General features: G+C 43.1%; 1 protein-coding gene across 1 annotated transcript in view; it reads right to left on the bottom strand.

Moving 5' to 3' along the window:
- Positions 1–19,823, bottom strand: part of WWC2 (WW and C2 domain containing 2) — a 102,912-nt gene that overhangs the window by 8,542 nt on the left and 74,547 nt on the right. The window contains exons 12-21 of the mRNA XM_075421817.1: positions 18,232–18,355; positions 15,627–15,707; positions 15,457–15,543; positions 12,124–12,316; positions 10,327–10,491; positions 9,128–9,243; positions 7,922–8,111; positions 5,800–5,964; positions 3,001–3,093; positions 1,641–1,883 (exon numbers count right to left, since the gene is read on the bottom strand). Of these exons, the coding sequence (XP_075277932.1) occupies positions 1,641–1,883; positions 3,001–3,093; positions 5,800–5,964; positions 7,922–8,111; positions 9,128–9,243; positions 10,327–10,491; positions 12,124–12,316; positions 15,457–15,543; positions 15,627–15,707; positions 18,232–18,355 (1,457 nt within the window). The remainder of the gene's footprint in view (positions 1–1,640; positions 1,884–3,000; positions 3,094–5,799; positions 5,965–7,921; positions 8,112–9,127; positions 9,244–10,326; positions 10,492–12,123; positions 12,317–15,456; positions 15,544–15,626; positions 15,708–18,231; positions 18,356–19,823) is intronic.

Genomic DNA, 19,823 nt, shown 5'->3' with positions numbered 1-19,823 from the left:
CTTCTTCAAGTAGGTGATATCGCTGTGGTTAAGGACCTCCGATGAATGTATCTAACTGCTTCTTGGACCTATGCAAACTTGTAGCACTCACAATGTTCTGTGGAAAACATTGTTAACAGTCTCTAAATGTTGTGCTATGATTGTTCGCATTCTAACTGCCACCTCTTCAATTCCCTGCTTCCTGTAGTATAAAAGACCACGATTAATTGCTCTCCTCCACCTCACTCACGATTTTATAGACTTCAGTTGTAGCTACTTAGGCACTCCTAACATGGAAGCTGTTTCCTCCTCTGACCATCCTTGTCAACGCTCTGTAGTTTGGTTATCCACTTTGAGAAGGGGAACCAGAACTGAACGTTTAAGTTGCAGGCATAACGTGTATTTATATCATAAAACAATCATTTGTTCCAACTTCTTTTCTTAGTAATTACTGCCTTATTTGCTTTTTGACATCTGCTGAGAGCTGTGCTGGTTTTGCTGATGTGTTTGTTTCTTACATGCGGAGTATCTCGTTCCTAACATCTAATTCAGAGCTCAGCTTTGTATATGTAAATATGAGGATCATCTCCTCCCTCCTCTATACAAGGCTATTTACTGACATTTAGCTTTTTTTAAAAACAAAACAAAAAAAGCCCAAAACAACTGTTGCTTACATATTAGGAGGTCTTCTGCACCTTGTTAAAATCGCTTTCCAACTCTGAATAACTTGGTGCCATCAAAACACTCATCTCTGTCAACTATAAATAATTGAAGAGTCCACATCTCTCCTGGACGTCACTAGCAACCTCCCCTCACCGAAAACTGATGTACGTCCACTGACATCAGTAGGCAGGGGGCCTTCAAAATTTAAAAGAAAACCCCACAACATCCAACTTATTCATGCATTTTGTCAAAATTTCCCATCTTCCAGCTTGTCATGGTTGGCTCCCACTCCTCCTGTCCTGTTTCTTGTCTGTTCTCCACATGAGGGCGTCCCATCTTACCGTATGGCAGGGAATATATACACCTGCATTGTCTGAGAGACTATCACATGCAGAACAGAATTTGGCTTTTCTTCCCCAAAACTAGAGCAATTATGCCCTGCGTAAGGAAATAAGCCTCCGTCCCCAAAACTAGAGAAATTCTGTCCTGTGTAAGGAAATAAGCCTCCGTGGAATTACTGCCTTTCCCACATGCCCCTACTACTCTAAGTAACGGTCATTGCCTCTCTCTACCTGTCACAAAGATCTTTCGGCTACAAGTTCTGTGCAGACTGCGAATCAGATGGTGCTGAAGGACAAAAAGCTATGCATGCCTGCAGAAGTATGGCTGGGACGTGAGAATTTTATATTAACTTTTAAGTAAATGCTGTTTTATTACACCAACCTCAACTATTACTCCAAATCATAGAGCTTCCACTCTGAATTACTAAAGTATTTAGAGGGCACTAGAAAAACACTACCTCAAATTCTAGGTTTAACTGCTGTAGGATTGACTGATAAAGAAATAGTGTTTACACTATGTAATTTGGGGGTGTAATTAGTCAAATGTGAGCTTCCGTAAAAATCTTTAACACAATAGATCGAATTCTTTAACGAATTTATAGAAAAGGTAGGGGCATAAGTGCAGTTGTTCACACAACAGCTCTGTGCTGCTCATACCTGTTTTTCAGCTTGTTTCAGGAGCTTCTGGAATCGTTCATCCTCTAGCACACACAGGGGAAGGTCTGTCTCTCCTCTGCCTTTCATTTCCTCAAGCTTTTGTTTGAGATCCCGCAAGGCCTGCAGCTCATCGTTCAGACGATTCTGCCTCGTGCGTGACGCCTGGAGGTCCAGCTCCAAGTCAAGGGAGGTGCGCATGGGGCACTCGTGCGCAGCTCTTCGCATGATTGGCTGGCAAACAGGCTGAATGATGTGGGAGACAGAACAATAAAAATTAATACACAGACAGGCTAGTGTGGGGTTTGACATAATGCAGCCAGAAAAGCCCAATTATTTTTTTTTTTGTTTTCTCTAGCAGAAAGCTGCTCTGATGAGATCCAATTCCAAAAATTCATCTATTCTGGAATTTTTCTTCAGGCACTAGCTAAAAATAAATGCAAAAGTCTCTCCAACCAGGTGTGCAATGATATATTTACAGGTTAAAAAAACCCCACCCCGTTCTGATCCCCAGGACAACACAATGCCCAGAGATCAACACTACATAAGACTCGCCCATAGATTTCAACTACCTTATTTATTTTTATCAACACTTGCTTTTTCAAGGCCTAAGCAAACACACAGTGTTACGATCTCTGTAAACATGCCCTTCTTTCCTGTATTTCACATTATTTGCTGTCCTCTCACTGTGCATTTTTCCATGAGCAAGCCGGGCAGGGGAAGCCATTCCAGGCTATTCCGTGGTTCTTTCTTATACCAAGTGTAATCCTGCTACCTGGTAACAAACCTTCGGCAGAACTGGTTATTTTTTAGTTACAATCAAGATTAAAATGTAACTCTCTCAATTTCTGTAAGAATGAACTCCTAGCACGAGAAATACAATCTTACTCTTGTCCTCCAATCCTTTTGCTACTCAAACACTCCTGGAGAAGAGTAAATCCCCTTTAAAAGGACATCTGAATCCTTGAAATTTCCACCCAAATCTGCTCAAGATACATGTTGCTGGTCTTGACTTCTGTGCAGCATAAGCCACCTTGGGCCACTCTGCAATATCTGAGTTCTTTAACCCAGATCCCTTCGACAGCAACAAGCTGAAGTTCAACAGTAAACGCCATGACGCTGAGCACCAGTGTCTTGCTGCTGGCTTCAGCCACCACTAGAACAACCTCATCTTTGTTGGTGGGGGGACACGTAGGACTGAGGCCTCCATCTGGAGATTTCAACCTGACACGACGGGACTACATGGGGTACTTGCATTCTTTTTGCTGAAATGCTTGAAATAAAGCATACGGTTGAAGCTGGTTGTTTTTCCTTCTCTCCCCATGCTTTCTTTTAAATCACGTCCAGGTAATGCAGCACGTACCCGTTTAACTCTTAGGCTCCGCCGTTCTGTGGCATTTCTCACAAAGAGAGACTTTTTTGCTAGCGTTGAGCTGTCGCTGTCACTTCGATTCAACTGTCAAAAATGTACATAACGGAGATATAAAGCATCTTCATACACAAATACATCTGTATTGATATAACCAGTCAGATAACCTCAGTGTTGATATATATGTAGGTCTTCCTTAGTAAAAAGTAAAAACTTTTTCAACTAGGATGAGCATTGATTCTAAAATTCTGTTCCTAAGCCAAGACAACCATTCACAGGATCATAGCATGGTTTGGGTTGGAAGGGACCTTTAGAGGTCGTCTAGCCCAACCCCCCTGCAGTTAGCAGGGACAGCTTCAACCGGACCAGGGTGCTGAGAGCCCCGTCCAACCTGGCCTGGAATGTTCCCAGGGGTGGGGCATCACTGATCTTACTATTCATTCAGTAAGCAGACTGTGTAGAAAGCAAGGAAGGTAACTACGGTTATTAAGTACTGCCAAATCACTGTTTGGCTTTTATAGGACTGCAGATTATAAACTATGGATTTCATTTACCCGGGGCAGGCTTTTAACGCATTTGCTGCAGGGCAGGTGAACTGCTGTAGACAGGCACCTGCCCAGCAAAGGGTAGTTTCGTGCTATTACTATTTGTAGCAAGCACAGGTGTGCCTCCAGCTTCCTGCAGAAGCACTTCCTGCTTCTCAAAAACACGCACCACAGCTCGGCAGTAGTTTCTTCTTAATTACAGCATCAGTCCCACACACATCAGTGCAGACTGACTGTCAGAGGCATCAGCATGCATGGGGGTAACCTTCAAGGAAAACAGAAGCACCTATCTGCAGGGTATTTATTTCACCTCTTCAGAAAAGGACAGGCAAAAAGAATCATTCTGCTAACATTTCAATAACCGAAGCCAGAGCCCAAGAGGATGCTTACACAGGACTGACTGGGAGCTGGGGGTGAGAAATACCACCCCTTGCCTTTTGAATACACCTCTCACAAGGCAAATCTCTCTCCTCACCGTGGAGCCGCTGCTGGGAGCCCACCCCTGGAACTCACAGGCGCAGATGGCTATCACCACCGATGTTCTTCACGCACATTTCAAGGGGGATTGGCAAAGGCACCGACAGACTTTGGATCTGCCCTTTAGGCCTCCAAAATCTTTGCGTTTGCTGCAACATGGCATGACAGGAGGTGCTTTCGTAAAGCTGGGCCACCTCTTCTGCAAAGCGAGGAGCTGGCAGTGAGCCGGAGCGTACCCAGCAGATGCTCTCCTCTGGTACAGGACCACAAGCGAGGCTGGACGTGCCTGTGGTGCCAGCCAGGGACTGGGACGGGGGAGAATCGAGCTGTCCAGCCCTCTCCGCAGGCTCGGATGCAGCTGCAGTGCCCGCTCCTGAGCCCTGACAGCGGACTACACGGAATTCTGAAGCTGCAAAAGATTCATCCTGGCAAGCACAGGCTTTCCCTAGGCTACTTTGCTTCCAGGAAATACTGTACCCAACAAGAGAACAGTTTACTCAAGGCATGTTCTGTTAGATTCTGGCTTCTGGCAGCAGGGATGTAGCAATTTTGAAAGCTACAAAAGCCCAATATTTTCCAGATGCAAGAACCTGAGCAGCTTGCACTGACTAAACTATCAGAGCAACCGGTGTTAATTCCTGTGGAGGGCCTCCACAGGCAGCAAGCGAAGGCTACATTTTTTTGCCAGCGCAACTTACTTCCAGTGTACAGGAATTAAGATGAAGGCTAGGTTCTGAATTCAGCCAATAATCTGTCCAAATTATGTAAAGATTGTTACAAAATGATCCGCTGTGTTTCACTCTGGAGGGTATATGGAATAGTTATGTAAGTATGGAGATACTGACTATAGATTATTTTTTTTTTAAGCCAATGATAATCGCAGAGAAGTGATCAAGTTTAACGTTCCCAAGTGATTAAGGCAACCACCTCTAACTGAACTGGAGAAGAACTAAAGCATAAGTCTTTTTTTTTTTTTTTTTTTTTTTTAAAAGTCATATTTGTGTGAGTAACCTGTAGAAACTAAAGATCAAAATAGATTTTAATTACAGCCTTTTCTAGGGTGGCTGTAATTAAAATCTATAGAGCTGGTTATCCATGCTTAAATCCTTAGACACATCATTTTCACACTTAGTTTAGCAGCAACAGGGCTGATAATTTAAATCTTTTTTTTTTTCCATGCTGCCATAGATCTAGAGAGACTGGAGAATGTTGTTGCCAAAGCCGTGTTCAAAGCTCAGCCTCTAGGCAGCGCTCGCACATCTTCCAGAGACATAGTTACAGCAGGATTTGGGCCGCCCAGGTTTAGAACCAGCTGAGAGACAAAGTGAGATTTAAAACTGATGACGGAGCTCTTTCCGCACTATTACCCTTAAACGGTTACATTATTGAAATATGATAATGCAATGGCAGTTTACAGTGAACTCTATTCTATGTTTTTAACAAATTATTTTGCTGTGCGAGAGCTGCAGTTGCTGACGTGCAGGAAAACACACCTTTTGCAGCCAGCCAGCAGAGGAATCTGTGTTACTTCTCTCCGATGGCATGTATTTTTGCCCTAGTAAAGGTGTTTTGCAAGAGTATGCAGCTCTGCTGAAAGTCAGTTCTACCGTGCATCAGGTCAGTTAGGGAGGGAAAGAACCTAGAGAAAGCACGGGCTCTGCCTCTCGCAGGGAAAATTGGTACATGGCTCACTGTCATTAGTGCATCATTCCCGAGAAGTTAAATGACTCTTTAGTTAATAGCTCTTCATTCCAAGTGTTTTTCCTCTTACCCTACAGATGTATTGGTTCCGCTCGCCTGGAGAGAAGGTTTGTGAGCGCACTATCATGCTGTTCCTGACAAAGGGACGCTGTCTCAAGCTCCAGCTGCCTCTGTCCTTGGGCCGGACTGGTGCATTCTCATTAACCGATTCCTCAGTGCTGGTCTCTTTATCAACCTGTGAAAAGGCATTTAGTGTATAAGAACTGCTATAGCCAGATGCATGCCACTGCATAGTTTTTGTGCCTTTAGCTTTTACAAGCGTTCTCGTTACCTTGCAGCAAATGGAAGACGACCAGCAGCAAAAAGCACCTCGCACATACAGAGCAGCTATGCTAAGTCAAAAAACACATAGTTCCCCAAACGCTTAACAGCGTGTGGGGAGTCTTTGAAGGTACTCTTTGTGTCCAGCACAACCAAAGCCTTTGCAGAAAGCCCTTTGCTGCCCTGCAGATGATCTGATGCAACCTCGGTGCAACGAGTGTTTTGCTTTGCCTTTTGTAGATGTCGTTATTATTACTGCACATTTATAGTTGTATTTATTTTGTTCTGTGTTTGCCTAACGGCAAGGTCCTGCCACGCTGAAGATGGTGCCTATGCACACGGAAAGGGCCAGCTGGGAAAGTTACGTTGCAGCCATAATATCACACGTCCCCAAAGCCCAGCAGCGGGGCTGCTTTACGGCAACCTGCACGGCTGCACCGGCCTTGTGCACCCGGGGAGGACAGCGCTAGCTGCCATCCCTCCGAAGGGCCCGCTGCTGACGGCCGCTGCCCGACGCGTGCCGCGGGGAGCCCCGGTGCCAGCATCCCCGCAGGCGGCACAGCCTGCGCTGACACCCAGCAATCATCCTGACAGCCTGGCAAGAACCGGCGCCGCAGCAGCTGGCACATCTGGTGGTACTGATGCACACCGCGGCTTCCTCTTCAACCCTAATTTAATGGGGTTCACGGTTTTCAATGTGTGGGTGACAAATACCAGGACCCAAAGCGCGCTACTGCAGCCCTGGGAGGATCTGGCACACAAAGATCAACACCGTGGCTGGCTCTGCAGTCACAGGCTTGCTCTGCTCTGCCTTTCATTCGCCATCCAGGCCCGTCCAGCCCGGGCTTAGCAAGACACCCGTGTGTGTGCCGAACCTTCAGGCGTTGTCCTTGCTGGCCCCCCTTGCCGAGTTAGGGCTTTGATCTGTATTTGCTTGCTACCCAGCAGACTGTCAGTCCTTTTAATACCACGGCCTCAGCTCATTTGGCATCTCGCCACATTAATTGGAAGCTAATTAGTTTCCAGCAAGCTCACTGAGGTGTTGAACTTCTGTACTGTCACCAGCTTGAAGGAACGCGATGTCAATTCTTTGCCTTTTTACATTTGCTGTTGTACAGAACCTGTGGGTTTAATACGCGCAACAGCCTTTTCATTAAGATGCAAAAAGGTGTTCTAAAAATTTTATTTCTATAGTATATGCTACCACATCAGGGATGTGTTTACTAATAATTTACTAAAAGTGCTTTCAGAAAGGTGGAATATAATTTAAAGTGAACAGTTAATGAGAATGTGGAATTAGAATTTGTTATGTGCGGTGTGTGGGTAGTTCAATAGTACACAGTTTAATACACATTTTTGAATTTTCTGTTCATTAAGATTTCCCTCTTTTCTCTGCTAAGCCCGTTTTTGTATTTCACACCCTGAAATAAAGGGCAGAAATAAGGAAATACCCTCATTGGCTTAAAGATCTTGACCCCTGTTCGATCTTTCCCCCCGTTTATCAGATGAATCAGAAAAAAAAAAAGGAAACAATGAAACAGATGTGCAGAAATCTTTTAAATATGCACAAGATGAAGCTACTGAACTGCACTTGTATTTTGAATACTCTCCCTATGCAACAAAAAAAAATGAAGGTAGACATTTTTAGTTAATTATCTTTGACTTAGACGTTCTGCCTAGCATGTCTGTCAAATGACCCTTCGTTGTTCAGAAGTGACCACACCGATTTTATTAAAAGTACAGACCGAGCAGTGCTACAGGAAAGGCCGCCTCAAATGGTAAATGCCCAGACACAGCAGACTTCCACGTTAACTGCTCAGATCTTCAGACACGGTGAGATGCCGCAGGAACGCGTATTTTAAGATATTCACCAGTGTTAGTATTACGGCAGCTCGCTGGCTTTCACAGGCCTCATCGCTGTTCGCTCTGTCCTTGCCATTTGTCTCTGGTGCATCCACAAGTAACGCCATGCCATCAGGACAGCTGCCTTCTACCGCCAGCTGAATGCCGTCTTCCTCTTCATCCACAACGTCATCAGAGGCTTCCGCCAGCATTTCTAACCTGTATCGACAGACGTAGCCCAGGCTTATTCTCAGACTGAAAAAGCCCACCAGAGGGAGATAGCAGAAGGCCCAGGCCTTCACCTATGTGCAGTGTATGCATCCTCCTGACAGGAAAAACAAGAGTATCACCCAAATGCTTCCGTTAAGCTCCCATGAAGGCAAATTTCATTATATGCTCCAATAAAACCCAGCAAGCTCTTCTACAGTTCACCTTCAAGATCATTATGACAACACTGAACTACATTCAAAAGCTGTATGTTGGTAACGCTGAAGGATGTTGGTTGCAATGAATTAATAAAACAAATGAGCGAGTCTCCCCTTTCCCCACAATACAGCATGTATTTATTTCTATGCTGCAGCTGAGAAATTGCACAGGAACAGAACTCAACAGACCAATTTAGCAAGAAATCTGTTTCTTGGGAAAGTTCACAACTTCTTCTTCAAAAAAAAAAGACCATCAATGGAAGCACACACACACTGGCTTTGTCAGACAGCAGCTCTCTTTTCAAATCCTATTAGTTTCTTATTATAGTTAACACAACTCAGATTTGATACGAGACATTCTAGTACTCCTCCAGTGGCTTAGACTCCCCAGGTGGTTTCACAGGAAGATGCACATGGAATGGAGGAGCCTCAGGAGCAGGAGTTAACAGAGCAGCCGAGACACTGTGAACCTACAAGAAGGTGAATGAATTGACCACGCAAGAGAATGAGACTTTACCCCAGTTCCAGCGGCGGTGAGGCGCTGGCACAGGTTGCCCAGAGAAGCTGTGGCTGCCCCTCCCTGGCAGTGTTCAAAGCCCAGATGGGACTTTGAGCAACCTGGTCTGGTGGAAGGTGTCCCTGCCCATGCCACGGCAGAGGGGCTGGACTACATAATCTTTAATGGTCCCTTCCAACCCAAACCACTCTATGGTCTTCTCCAAAAGTGCAGTCCTTTCAATTTGTCTAAGAATAGAAGGAACAAGCAGAATCATTCAGGCATGAACAGAGAGGGAGGACAAGTGGCTTTACCAGTCTTCCTCAGAGCCCCTTTGCTCCTGTTCCTCCTCCTCGTCATCTTCAGCCAGCTCTTGTTCTACTGCTTCCAGCTCAGCAGATGTCCTCTCCAGCAGCGCTGACACAGCATCCTGCTCACAAGGAAAGAGAATCATAGAATCATAGAAAGTTTTGGGTTGGAAGGGACCCCTAGAGGTCATCTAGTCCAACCCCCCCGCAGCGAGCAGGGACACCACTAACTAGATCAGGTTGCTCAGAGCCCTGTCCAACCTGGTCTTGAATGTTTCCAGGGATGGGGCCTCCACTACCTCTCTGGGCAACCCGTTCCAGTGTTTCACAACCCTCATTGTAAAGAATTTCTTCCTTATATCTAGCCTAAACCTACCCTATTTTAGTTTAAAACCATTACCCCTCGTCCCGTCACTGCTGTCTCTACTAAAAAGAGAAGATGAAACCAGAATCAAGTGATACATAACACAGGTAAAAAAAAGACAACTCTTGCAAGAGCTGCATTACCCTGCTGCTCCCTGATGCCGGCAAAAACATGACTCCGCTCACAAGTATAAGGAGTTTGATGGTTGTTTTTACACAGAGTAAATCTCAATCGACAATAGATTATTTGTAGAGCAAGAATGCAATCAAATATGTTCCTGTCATCCTTTAATGTCTCATCTTTCTTTCCCTCTCATACTTGTAATATCCGTAGGTAAAAAAAGGTTGTTCTTAAAAGTTACGTTTTTTACTGTAGTTCTCTGAAGGAGGTGTTAAAGCAGAAAAGCTTATTTAACCGGAAGAATTAGTATGTGTTTTGCATTAACAGCATTTTCAGTGCAATGGCTTTAAGTATGCGAATTCAGATAGTAAATAGCATTTTTTAACGCATATGAAAATCAATGGTAAACTCAAGGAAGCTCTTCAGTAATATTAATTTTAAAATGAAACACAGCGGAAAATTTGAAAATTTCAAATTGGAGTGCAATTTTGTATCCCACTAAGAAGCGTCAGCCCTACCCACACTTGCTAACAAGTCTGAAACCCCATGTAGGACCCACTCACACACAAAGTCACTTTATGAGAAAGTGCCTGCAAGACAACAGGGCCTCAGACCTTCAGGGGAGGACAATTCACATACTGAAGTAACCACAGTGCAACGGCACAATTAGAGTCTATGGCTTTTTTCCTGCTGTTACAGTAACAGGCAGCACATTGCTCACCAAGTCCAGTGAGTCTGGTGACTGCTTGCTTAACAGAAACATGGATTCTTCATTTTGGTCCTTCGTTTTTTTGCCGGGAATTTGCTTGCGAGGCAACAGGTTGTACCACAGAGTACAAGTCTCGTCAGAAAACAATAAATCTGCCAGACTGATCTGAGTCCCAGCCTGCACAAAATAAGGGGAAGAAGAAAATCGTTAAAATTTGGTTGTTTTTTTTTTCCCCTGCACGACAGCTGAAAATAATGTCTACATTATTTATCATGTAAAATAGGCAGCACAAATTTGACATGAATCTTAATTCCCTTGTAACTGTACAATTGTTTATTTCCCTCCACTTCTAGTTAAAATAAACACGGAAAAGTCCTTCATATTGTCCATCCTGCCATCTTTCAGTCCAGCCCGCAGAATTTCTCCCCGCGTGCACACACACGCAAACCCCTCCGCATCACTGTAAGCGCACGTCTGCTTTCTACAGCATTCAATAACGAAGAACTGTCAATGAAGCCTGCCGCGCCAACTCACGGAGCAGCAAGTTCCAGTCAATTTTTCACTTGTTCCACCACAAAAATCATCAATATTGCAAACAATAATGGATGACCTTGTTTGCTCTAACCAGCGAAGAAGCAGATGAAAAGCCAGTAAAAGAGATTAAGAAACCCCTTCACTTGGACAAGCGCTGCCATACACTGAGGCGGCACTCCGGGAAAACCTCGGAAGTGCTTGTGTTCGGGCTGTGCCTCGGAGGTTAAAACCCTCTGCTCCTGGGCAAAGCAAACCCTCTTCAGAGCCAGTGCGTGGCACACACAGCTCTTGCCTGTCGTGTGGCCCAGGGCTTTCTGCTGGGGGTGGTGCTCCCAACCCCTTCTTTGGATCTTGTGATTAACCCTGATGTCTTTGGTGTGGTTTTGCTGCTGTTGGGCTTTCTTCTTCATCTTTGCATCCTGCATTCTGTTCCATTTTCGTTTTGCTGCCTTTCCCTCACCTGAGGGGAAACCTCTTGCATACCGAAAAAGTCCAACACGTTCCCCAGGAATTCAGTCAACTTTCATGTTTTTGAAAGCGAGAGGCTGTTCCCAGCAGTCGGGGCTGACGAACCCCACCAGACTCCAGTGTCTCTTCAGCGTGCTGTAACTGAAAATCTCACTGTGCTACTAAGTCAGAATTATGGTGAAAAACCAAACTGAATTCTACCAGACCGTGCAAAACCAATCTGAAAATAAATGAAGCATCAGTAATTAGGTGATGACCACAATTAACCACAAAATTTAAAAAGTGACAGTTTCTAATAGGCTGGTCTATGAATGTCATGCCTTTTTATTATTTCTACAGATCACAAACATTAAAAAGGTGGACATCATAATCTACAATAATGTGCAAAAATGTAATTTGGTTTGCTCTTTGTGACAAATTGGGATAATGAGGGTTTGCTTTTTTTGGGGGGGACATACGGTGGCTCTCATTCAGCTTTAAAATCTAGTGTTATAGTAATGTTGCAATGAAGTCTATGGGGTTTTTAAATATATAAAACTGCAAAGATGAAATATTAATCTGGAATTAAAGGGTTAAGGTAATGCAGTGTCAGAATTACCAAAACACCTCCTAAAACATCCATCCAGGATTAGATTCTGTATCAGGAATTTCAGAGAAAGGTAGTATTTTAAGTACTACAGCAACAACCAAGTTACACCTCAGTTTGTCTCCAAGTATTGTGGCATTTTAGCAGTCTTGCCCATCAAAATAAGAGGGGACACTTTAAACAAATGCATGCCAAAAAAAGCCAGAAATAAAACTGCATACCAAGCATTCTTCCCGACGACTTCTACTGACAGCACAGACATCTACTCTCAGTGTCTTCTGTAGTAGCGTGACTTGGGGAATGGCTACTCTGAATATCTCGTTGAATAAAATGGTTTCCATGGCAGGATGAACTTTTGTGCGGAACAGACAGCTGATATCAGTTGAGGATGGAAGCATGGCTACTCTAACATACCTGCCGGAAACAAAACAAGATCTTTACCTGTACTTAAACTAGCACTTGCTGGTGACGCATCATAGAAGTTGACCTCATTGACTAAAGGACTGCATAGCAAGAAAAACGAAACAGCAACACATCAGAGGTGGAATGGAAAAGAGGTGAGAAAGAGGAGTAAGAAAGTCCTCCTGCCCCTTGCACAAACATTTCCCAAAAAGGAGTTTCCATGCCTGGTTAGGCAGCAGCAAGAGAGGCAGCTATTTCTGTCTCCATCCAAATTTGTCCTCCGGTTTAGTTCTGTGAACACTGAGGATCATGTCGCAGATGGGAGGAAGCATGATCTTAATGTTCATTGAAAAAATGAGAAAAATTTGGGTGGTTGTAAAAATTAAACTCTTAGAACGATGGGAGCAGCACTGAAAGGGCAGTGACATCTTCAGATCTTTTAAAGAAACAAAACCAAACCTCCAAAGAAACCAGAAAACTAAGGAAAATGAGGAAGACTAGCTAGGCCCACAGCTGCTTAAGATCAATTTGCAATATGTCAAGTGGGACTTAGAAGAATGCACCTTGCAAGCCTAAACGTAAGCACAGGGAATAACGTGAAATTGTTACACAGCTGCATTCTTTTTATAGAACAAATATCAACGCATATTATGTGGATAAAGGTAATACTTGCTAACTTGCAGGTCTCGCTTTAGCGGTAGCTTGACTGAGTAAAGACATTCCTCGTGCAATTTGTACGTGCTGCTAACCTAGTGCACAGCCTCTCGCAGACGCGAACGAGCACAGCAATTGTTTTACATCTTTTCTGTGTCTACGCATTAGCCGACTTCTGGTATTGGCTTTAAATATAATTGACATTCACTGTAGAACAGGACGCGGCAAAGCTCGCTAACGCAAGAAGATAAAGTGGGCCAAAAAAAAAGATTCTGGAAAAAACTTGTTCTCCCAAAATTTATAGTACTGTTTCTGTATTTTCTGTTAATGACTTGGTACATACCGTTATTATTATTAAACACTTAGTTTTACATTAATCAAACCAAAAGAAATTAGGTGAGAAATCTGATTCTGTTATTTGAATTTGTGCCTAGCCTTTACTCCCCAATTAAGCCAGGCTTCTTGGGATGAAGAGTCAGGTCTAAGGTGTTTGGTTCGCCTGCATAGCCTGGAGAGCAGGTATCCAGCATTTTGACAAACGCATCCCAAAGCCAAGTGGCAGTGTGATGTAATTCCAGTAATGCCGCTGCTGTATTCACATAAATGTAGGTGAGTCATTTGCATGGTCTATTGAAAACAGCCATTCTAGTAGATAAAGCAATTAGAAAAGAGGAATAGAAGATAAAGTATACTAAAAGTATGTTTAAAAGGTGGCTCATTGGAGCTTTCTTTTAATAATTGTTAGTCAACTTACTTGCATCAGGCCAGAACGAGGGATAAACAAAGAAGTAAACAATAAATTGCTCACTGGCTTTGTTTTACAAGAGTGCTTCCCTTCATTTTCATTCAAAAAGTTAAAAAGTCATCCAGTGCCTCAGATTTTGTGGTGACAAACCTATGACTTCTCAACTGATGAAAAAATGATCCTCACACAGACAGGTAGTCAGCTAGGCTCTACCTGCTCTAAAAGTGAACAGCTTTTACAAACGGCGTGGAAACAGGTATCAGTAAGACCTGATGTCAAATCTATTCGTCTGTGTGCAAAGGTTCAATAAAGTACTAATCTATCCAATCTGACGTTCCAGAAAATCCAGTTTTAACACAGAACCATTTTCCAGACCCAATTTTTATCATTGTGCGTATCCGTACAGTGTATGCACACAACGGCAAGTGACAGAAAAAATGCTGTTTGTGAGGTCCGTCCTTTACCTGGTCCTTTCTTCCTCCTTGCTTTGGGTAGCTTTAGTTTTAGTGTATCTTTCCAGCAGCAGCAGGTCTGGACTTCTGCAGTGAAGGCTCCTGACTGATTACAACTTCATACTTTAATTCCTAAAATGATGCTGGCTATGACCTAACTTCATCGCACTGAACATTTTGTTGACATTCTTTTTATATTCGACATTATGTGCTTTTCCTCTCCGCTGTGTCCATCTGTCCTTCTACAGTTTTTCTATATTCTTGTGCTAAATGCTAGTGGCTTTGGAAGGTCAGCAGAGGAAAGATGAAGGTCAGAGAAGGAAGGATGGTAGCAGAGAACCGTTTGTTATTAAAACTGAACAAAAACAAACAGAAAAATCCAACAAGCACCCAGGCCTTTCCATATTCATCCTTTCCATAACATCCTTTCCATACTCAGCGGTTTCCTATTGATCTGCCAATCAAATTCAAGGTGATGGGGGACAGGGGAAAGGGAACAGCAAGAAAATAAAATTTTCCAATGATTGATTATGTTCTACTTCAATCCTATTAAGCTTCTCAACAGTTTCAGATAACTTTCCAGTCTGTAAAAAAGCTCACTGAAGTACAAATGCCCCCAAGGAGCCAAGGCAAGCTGTACTTCTTTGTACAGATGAGAGCTGTGGATTAAAATCTCAGTGGTTATATTTTCTTATTTAGGCATTTTTGTTCATTTCCTACATACGATCTCCACTGTAATGACTTTTAGACCCTTCCCATTGTTCCAGTTCAACACAAGACCTAATTCTTAACAGACCTCCAGGCTCCAGTTGTTAGAGATGGTGTAGCTCAATGCGGCTGCGCTCGTCCACTTCCCATTCATCAAATTACCCCTTACCTTTAAAAGCTCACTTAAAAGACACACACTAACATCACTTCACATCAAAAGGCCACATAAATGTAAAAAGACAACATTCTGTGCTGAAAGAATGGCAAAGTATCGAAAGAAAGTTTTTAGTAACTACAGAATAGCTGTTCTGCACTTGCAAAGGTACAGAAATGTTTAAAAACAGTAAATGAAGCATCATTTGAAAAAATCCTTTTTGTTCCACTTTCGCGGAACATGCAAATTTCTTGTTGACCCTCTTTTTCTTGCAGCACTGCTGGAATATGTGAAAGCTAAGTACTACTACAGTTTGAAAAGTTTGATACACATTTTAGTGCTGTTAAGCAGTAAATCAATCCATTCCTTTGGAGAATTTGTACAGTTTATTATTATACTCTCACATTTCAACACTACTGCTTGTGATTGTTTGACTTACACTTTAGAGCCCAGGGGGACAGAAAACGCTGGAAGATTTCTGAGCTGTACGATGATTATCACAAAACTTGAATTGCTGCGGTCGTATCTGTTGAAGAAAGGACAACGTGAGGGAAGCTCACTATTTGCATTTATGTATGAACAGAAATATTGCCTTAGCTGGTCACTCACCTGAGCCCTATCTGTACCTGGGCAGCCTCCAGCGCTGCTGCATCGTCTTCGCTATACACAGCGTCCTCAGTTTCATTCGGTCTAGGGCAAACAGGCAAATACTCAAATTTAGGAAAATTACAGTTAGCTTTCAGCAATAATTAGGGTATGTGTACACAGGACGTACATACATGCTCCTAAACAGGCTGATTTAATTGCAGCATGCACTCCAAATGAGAATTTCAGCGCCTACCCAACAGCAACGCCCGTTTTGGGGACGGTCGCTGCCTGAACAGTTTGACAACTCCAGCACCGAGTCAGAAAGGCCTCAGGCGGATCACTGAAGCAGCCCAGACTAACAGGCAAGAGAAAAAACTCACGACGTTTTCCTGTGCATACTTAGTACTTCTTTATTCCCCTGAATATAAAATTGGAAATTAAAATTTGTAATACACATCAGACCACATGTAAACGGGAGATGAGATACTGCTTTGGAGACTATTTGAGAAGCAGGAGCTCTGTAAAACAGAGAGGTTTCTGTGCACACAAGACGCATCTTTCCTCCGAGCCTGTTCTCAGCAGCATTCGAAGAGCCAAAGGGACTCAAGCCTGGCAGCTGAAGAGCAACTCCAGCGTTGAATGGAATTACAGAGAATCCATGCGGCAAAATGATTTCCAGTCATTTTCTGGGAGGTTTGAGTGAGGATGTGGTATTAATGTGTTTCATTGATTTTTAAAACTAGACTGTTGGGATCAATAAACAAGATCAAGACAGAAAATGTCAAGATAGGAAATGTGGAGAATGACAGAGACATCCCACAAGACAGAACAGCATTATTTTAAGATTCTGCATTTAGAGGTTTCCTTTTTACTATTAATTTCCTGGTTGATGGCTAATTTGATAAAGTGCATTTATTTCCTCCCCTGCCTTAAATTGCTCAATACAAAGGACTGGTCTATACAGCAGAAATCACTGTACTGTAACTTCAGGAGCACACTGACAAATTTTACATCATTCCATACTCATGAAGTGCTCATAAAGACACCTCTACTAAACATAAGCAACTCACACAGAGGCACTCAGCACCTCTTTGCTACTTCCTACTCAGTAATAATTAACAATATCCACACCTGGAGCTATCAGGGAATAACTAGAGTCTGTAAATCTTAGCTTGTACAAATATGCCAGTAGTTTCCTTTTGTACACAGGCCTAGGGGATGCAACTGTCTTCGTTCCTCTTTTCCTGAGTAACGACAGGACGATGACAAGAATTTGTTCTGTTTTCCACCTCTCCCACCACCTGCTGTCACTGGAGAGGACAGCTGAAGACTTGCTCCACAGAACATCCACAGCTTTTGGTCCAATGCCTGTTCATTTCTATCCACTGGACTTTTAACTGGAGCAGACAGTAAGTTTTGATCACAGTTGAAACAAAATGGAAAGACAACGATGGTTATTGAACCAAAATACACAGTCATGGCCACCCAGGCACGAGAAGGCTGAGTTTTTAATACCAGATGGCAGTCTATTTCAGCCTAAGAAGTTGCACTAGGTCTAACTGAAGACACGGAGCAAAGTAATATTAGGATTCAGAGTTCAGGGTGAAATACGGGTCCATGACCTAAGGTGAGACTGAATGAGCATTGTAACACTTCAGGAGAAAGCCCTTTTGCATTTGAGCTTTTTTATTGGATCTCATCTACTTTTATTACCTTTTAATTTGTGAAAGACTTGACAAGCAGAAGTAATTTTATCACAGGCCTATAAAATCCATTTACGATACCATAACGCACCTTTACCTGTCCTAATAGAAAAGCATTTAGCCTGACAACAAAGACATGCATCTACATCTTTGTAACCATCTTGCTGAAACATCTTGCTCTGAATATTCAAGAGGACAAAATCCTTGATGTCAACAACTTGCCAAAACTGATAAAGATTTTGGTTTCTCTCACAGTTTGCAATAGTCTTCTGTTACGCAGTCTAAAGTTCATTGCTCACACTGCCAGAAGACAGACAATACTATATACACTAGTACGAAGAACCCTGTAGAAGTTATGTCTTGTCAAAAAGCAACAGCAGCAAATACATTTCTTATATCCTGTACACCACAGTGAAGCATGAACAATAAACCCTAACCTGGATTATTTTCATACCAAAACTACAACTGATGATTTTCTTATCTTTCCTATATCCTCTTTATGAAAAAAGAAAATATTCAAGCAAAATGCTGCGCAATCTTAAGATGGTACCTAACCAAAACAAGAAGTAACAAGGGTCACTCTGAGTAGAGTCAAATACAGCCACACGGCAGAACCTGTATAGTTTAAATCCAGCTTTTCTCCTAGGAATACTTACAGCAAGAAGAAAAAAAACCAACATGATTAGAAGGTAGCATATTAATGCTACTCAACCAAGTTATAGAAGCACTCTAATATAAATTTATTAGCTTAAAAAAAAAATCAAACTTCATTGTTTGGCAAATGTGCCTTCCTTTCAATATGAAAGCACAAAACATTTATAAAAAAGGAAAGACCGACAAACTACCTACGCTGGCATTGTACAGCTGCTTATAGATATATTTCAATTTTTGGTGGAAAGCCTTGCATTATTTCTCAAACCTACTGTTTCATGGAAGCTTCATACACCCCGCTATCTCCAGCTACAGACTCATCGGACACCGCCGCAGATACACAAGCTGTCTTCTCCTCCAGCAGGTGACTCGCTGCTCTTCTCGGTAAGTCAACACCTACAAAAAGAAAGAAGAATGAAAATCAGTCTGAGAGATTAATAGTCAGAAAGAGAGAAGCGCATAGCTTAGAAAGTTGTCAAGTGGAAAGCGGTGACCCTTAACTGAGTATCACAGAGTGGTTTTGTTCCACATCATTAAACATTCTGAGCCTGCACTGCTGTTACCGCGTATTCCGGCTGGGGACTTTAACACGTACAACCCTTATTATGCAGGCTCCTATCATCACCCGTATCTGTTGAGCTAGCTATTACCCTTGATCATCTTCATTAGTAACCCTCGTTATCCTGATCTTTAAACCTGTATTTGCCATGTTCACATCCCGCACTGCAGTAACACTTTGGCTACATGTGAAGTGCTTGCCTACTGTTTATGACATATTCAGAAGTCAGACAGACTTCCCAGTGATGTAACGGCTAGAAATGAAAAATCCCCTCTGGTGTACCATCATCAAAAACTTTTTTTTGCTACGGTCCCTTTACTATCAGTTACTACTTAGCTTTAATCCTCGACTCGCATTCACATGCTCGCGCCGTGCAGCGAGGCAGCGGCGTTCAGGGGAAGCCACGCTCTGCGGCACAGTGCGCGGAGAGCCCGTGCAGTACTTCCATCTGCCAGGGGGTGAGGATATTGGTATGCGTTATCACCCCCACCGGAATCATGACTTTACATCTTGCTAAGTTGTTTAAAATTGAAGGCTTCAGATTAGATGATTGATTGCTGCATTTGTGCTTTTATTTATGGCAGTAAGAATGCTTTTTCCTTGATGATGAAGTGCTCTTTCCCTCCCCCCCCCACCATGTGAGGGGTGAAGGTGATGACATGATTTATTGATTACCCTTAGGAATTACCGCAGCAGCCCGAATCGACTTTGACAATGACAGAGACTGACTGTGGAAGAAACACATGATATTCCAGCTTGGTTTCTGACAGCAGGGACATGTGCGGAGGAGCAAATATCAGTATGGTTCACCTGTACAGAGAAGTCGGAGGCAGACAGAGAAGCAGGTGAGCGCTGCATCTCAAGGACCAGGGCGGATTATTACAGGAAAACGCTAGCTATGCTGTCCTCGGGTGTGTTTGTCTACCTCCAAGTTGAGATTCAGCAGTATTCGGATTTGTCGTCTTGTAAAATTGAAGTGTGTGGGTTGAAATTTTCCACGCAGGCTTCACGCCTCCGGCTGAGTGTGCTGAAACCCTTCCCACTCAGCACTGCGGCAGCTCCAGGAATGAAACTGGAGCAGAAACACGGAACCAACCCCAGGTCTGTGTCTCGCTGCTAATGTAGTGAAGCCTCACCATGAGGCCCATTTTACTGTGCAAACCAGAGGTATTGAAGCATAATTAATTAGTGTCTGGCTTTTTAAAATCTGAGTGGTTGTTTTGGCAGTCTTCATACAGATTTAAAGATAATTTGTATCATATATATGACCCTCCATGAGGAAGTATCAGTATGAAGCATCACAGG

This window comes from Opisthocomus hoazin, chromosome 5 (genome assembly GCF_030867145.1).
Source record: "Opisthocomus hoazin isolate bOpiHoa1 chromosome 5, bOpiHoa1.hap1, whole genome shotgun sequence".
In the NCBI taxonomy this organism is placed as follows: Eukaryota; Metazoa; Chordata; class Aves; order Opisthocomiformes; family Opisthocomidae; genus Opisthocomus; species Opisthocomus hoazin.
The sequence above is the reverse complement of the archived record's forward strand: the minus strand, read 5'-3'. Positions and strand labels throughout refer to the sequence as shown.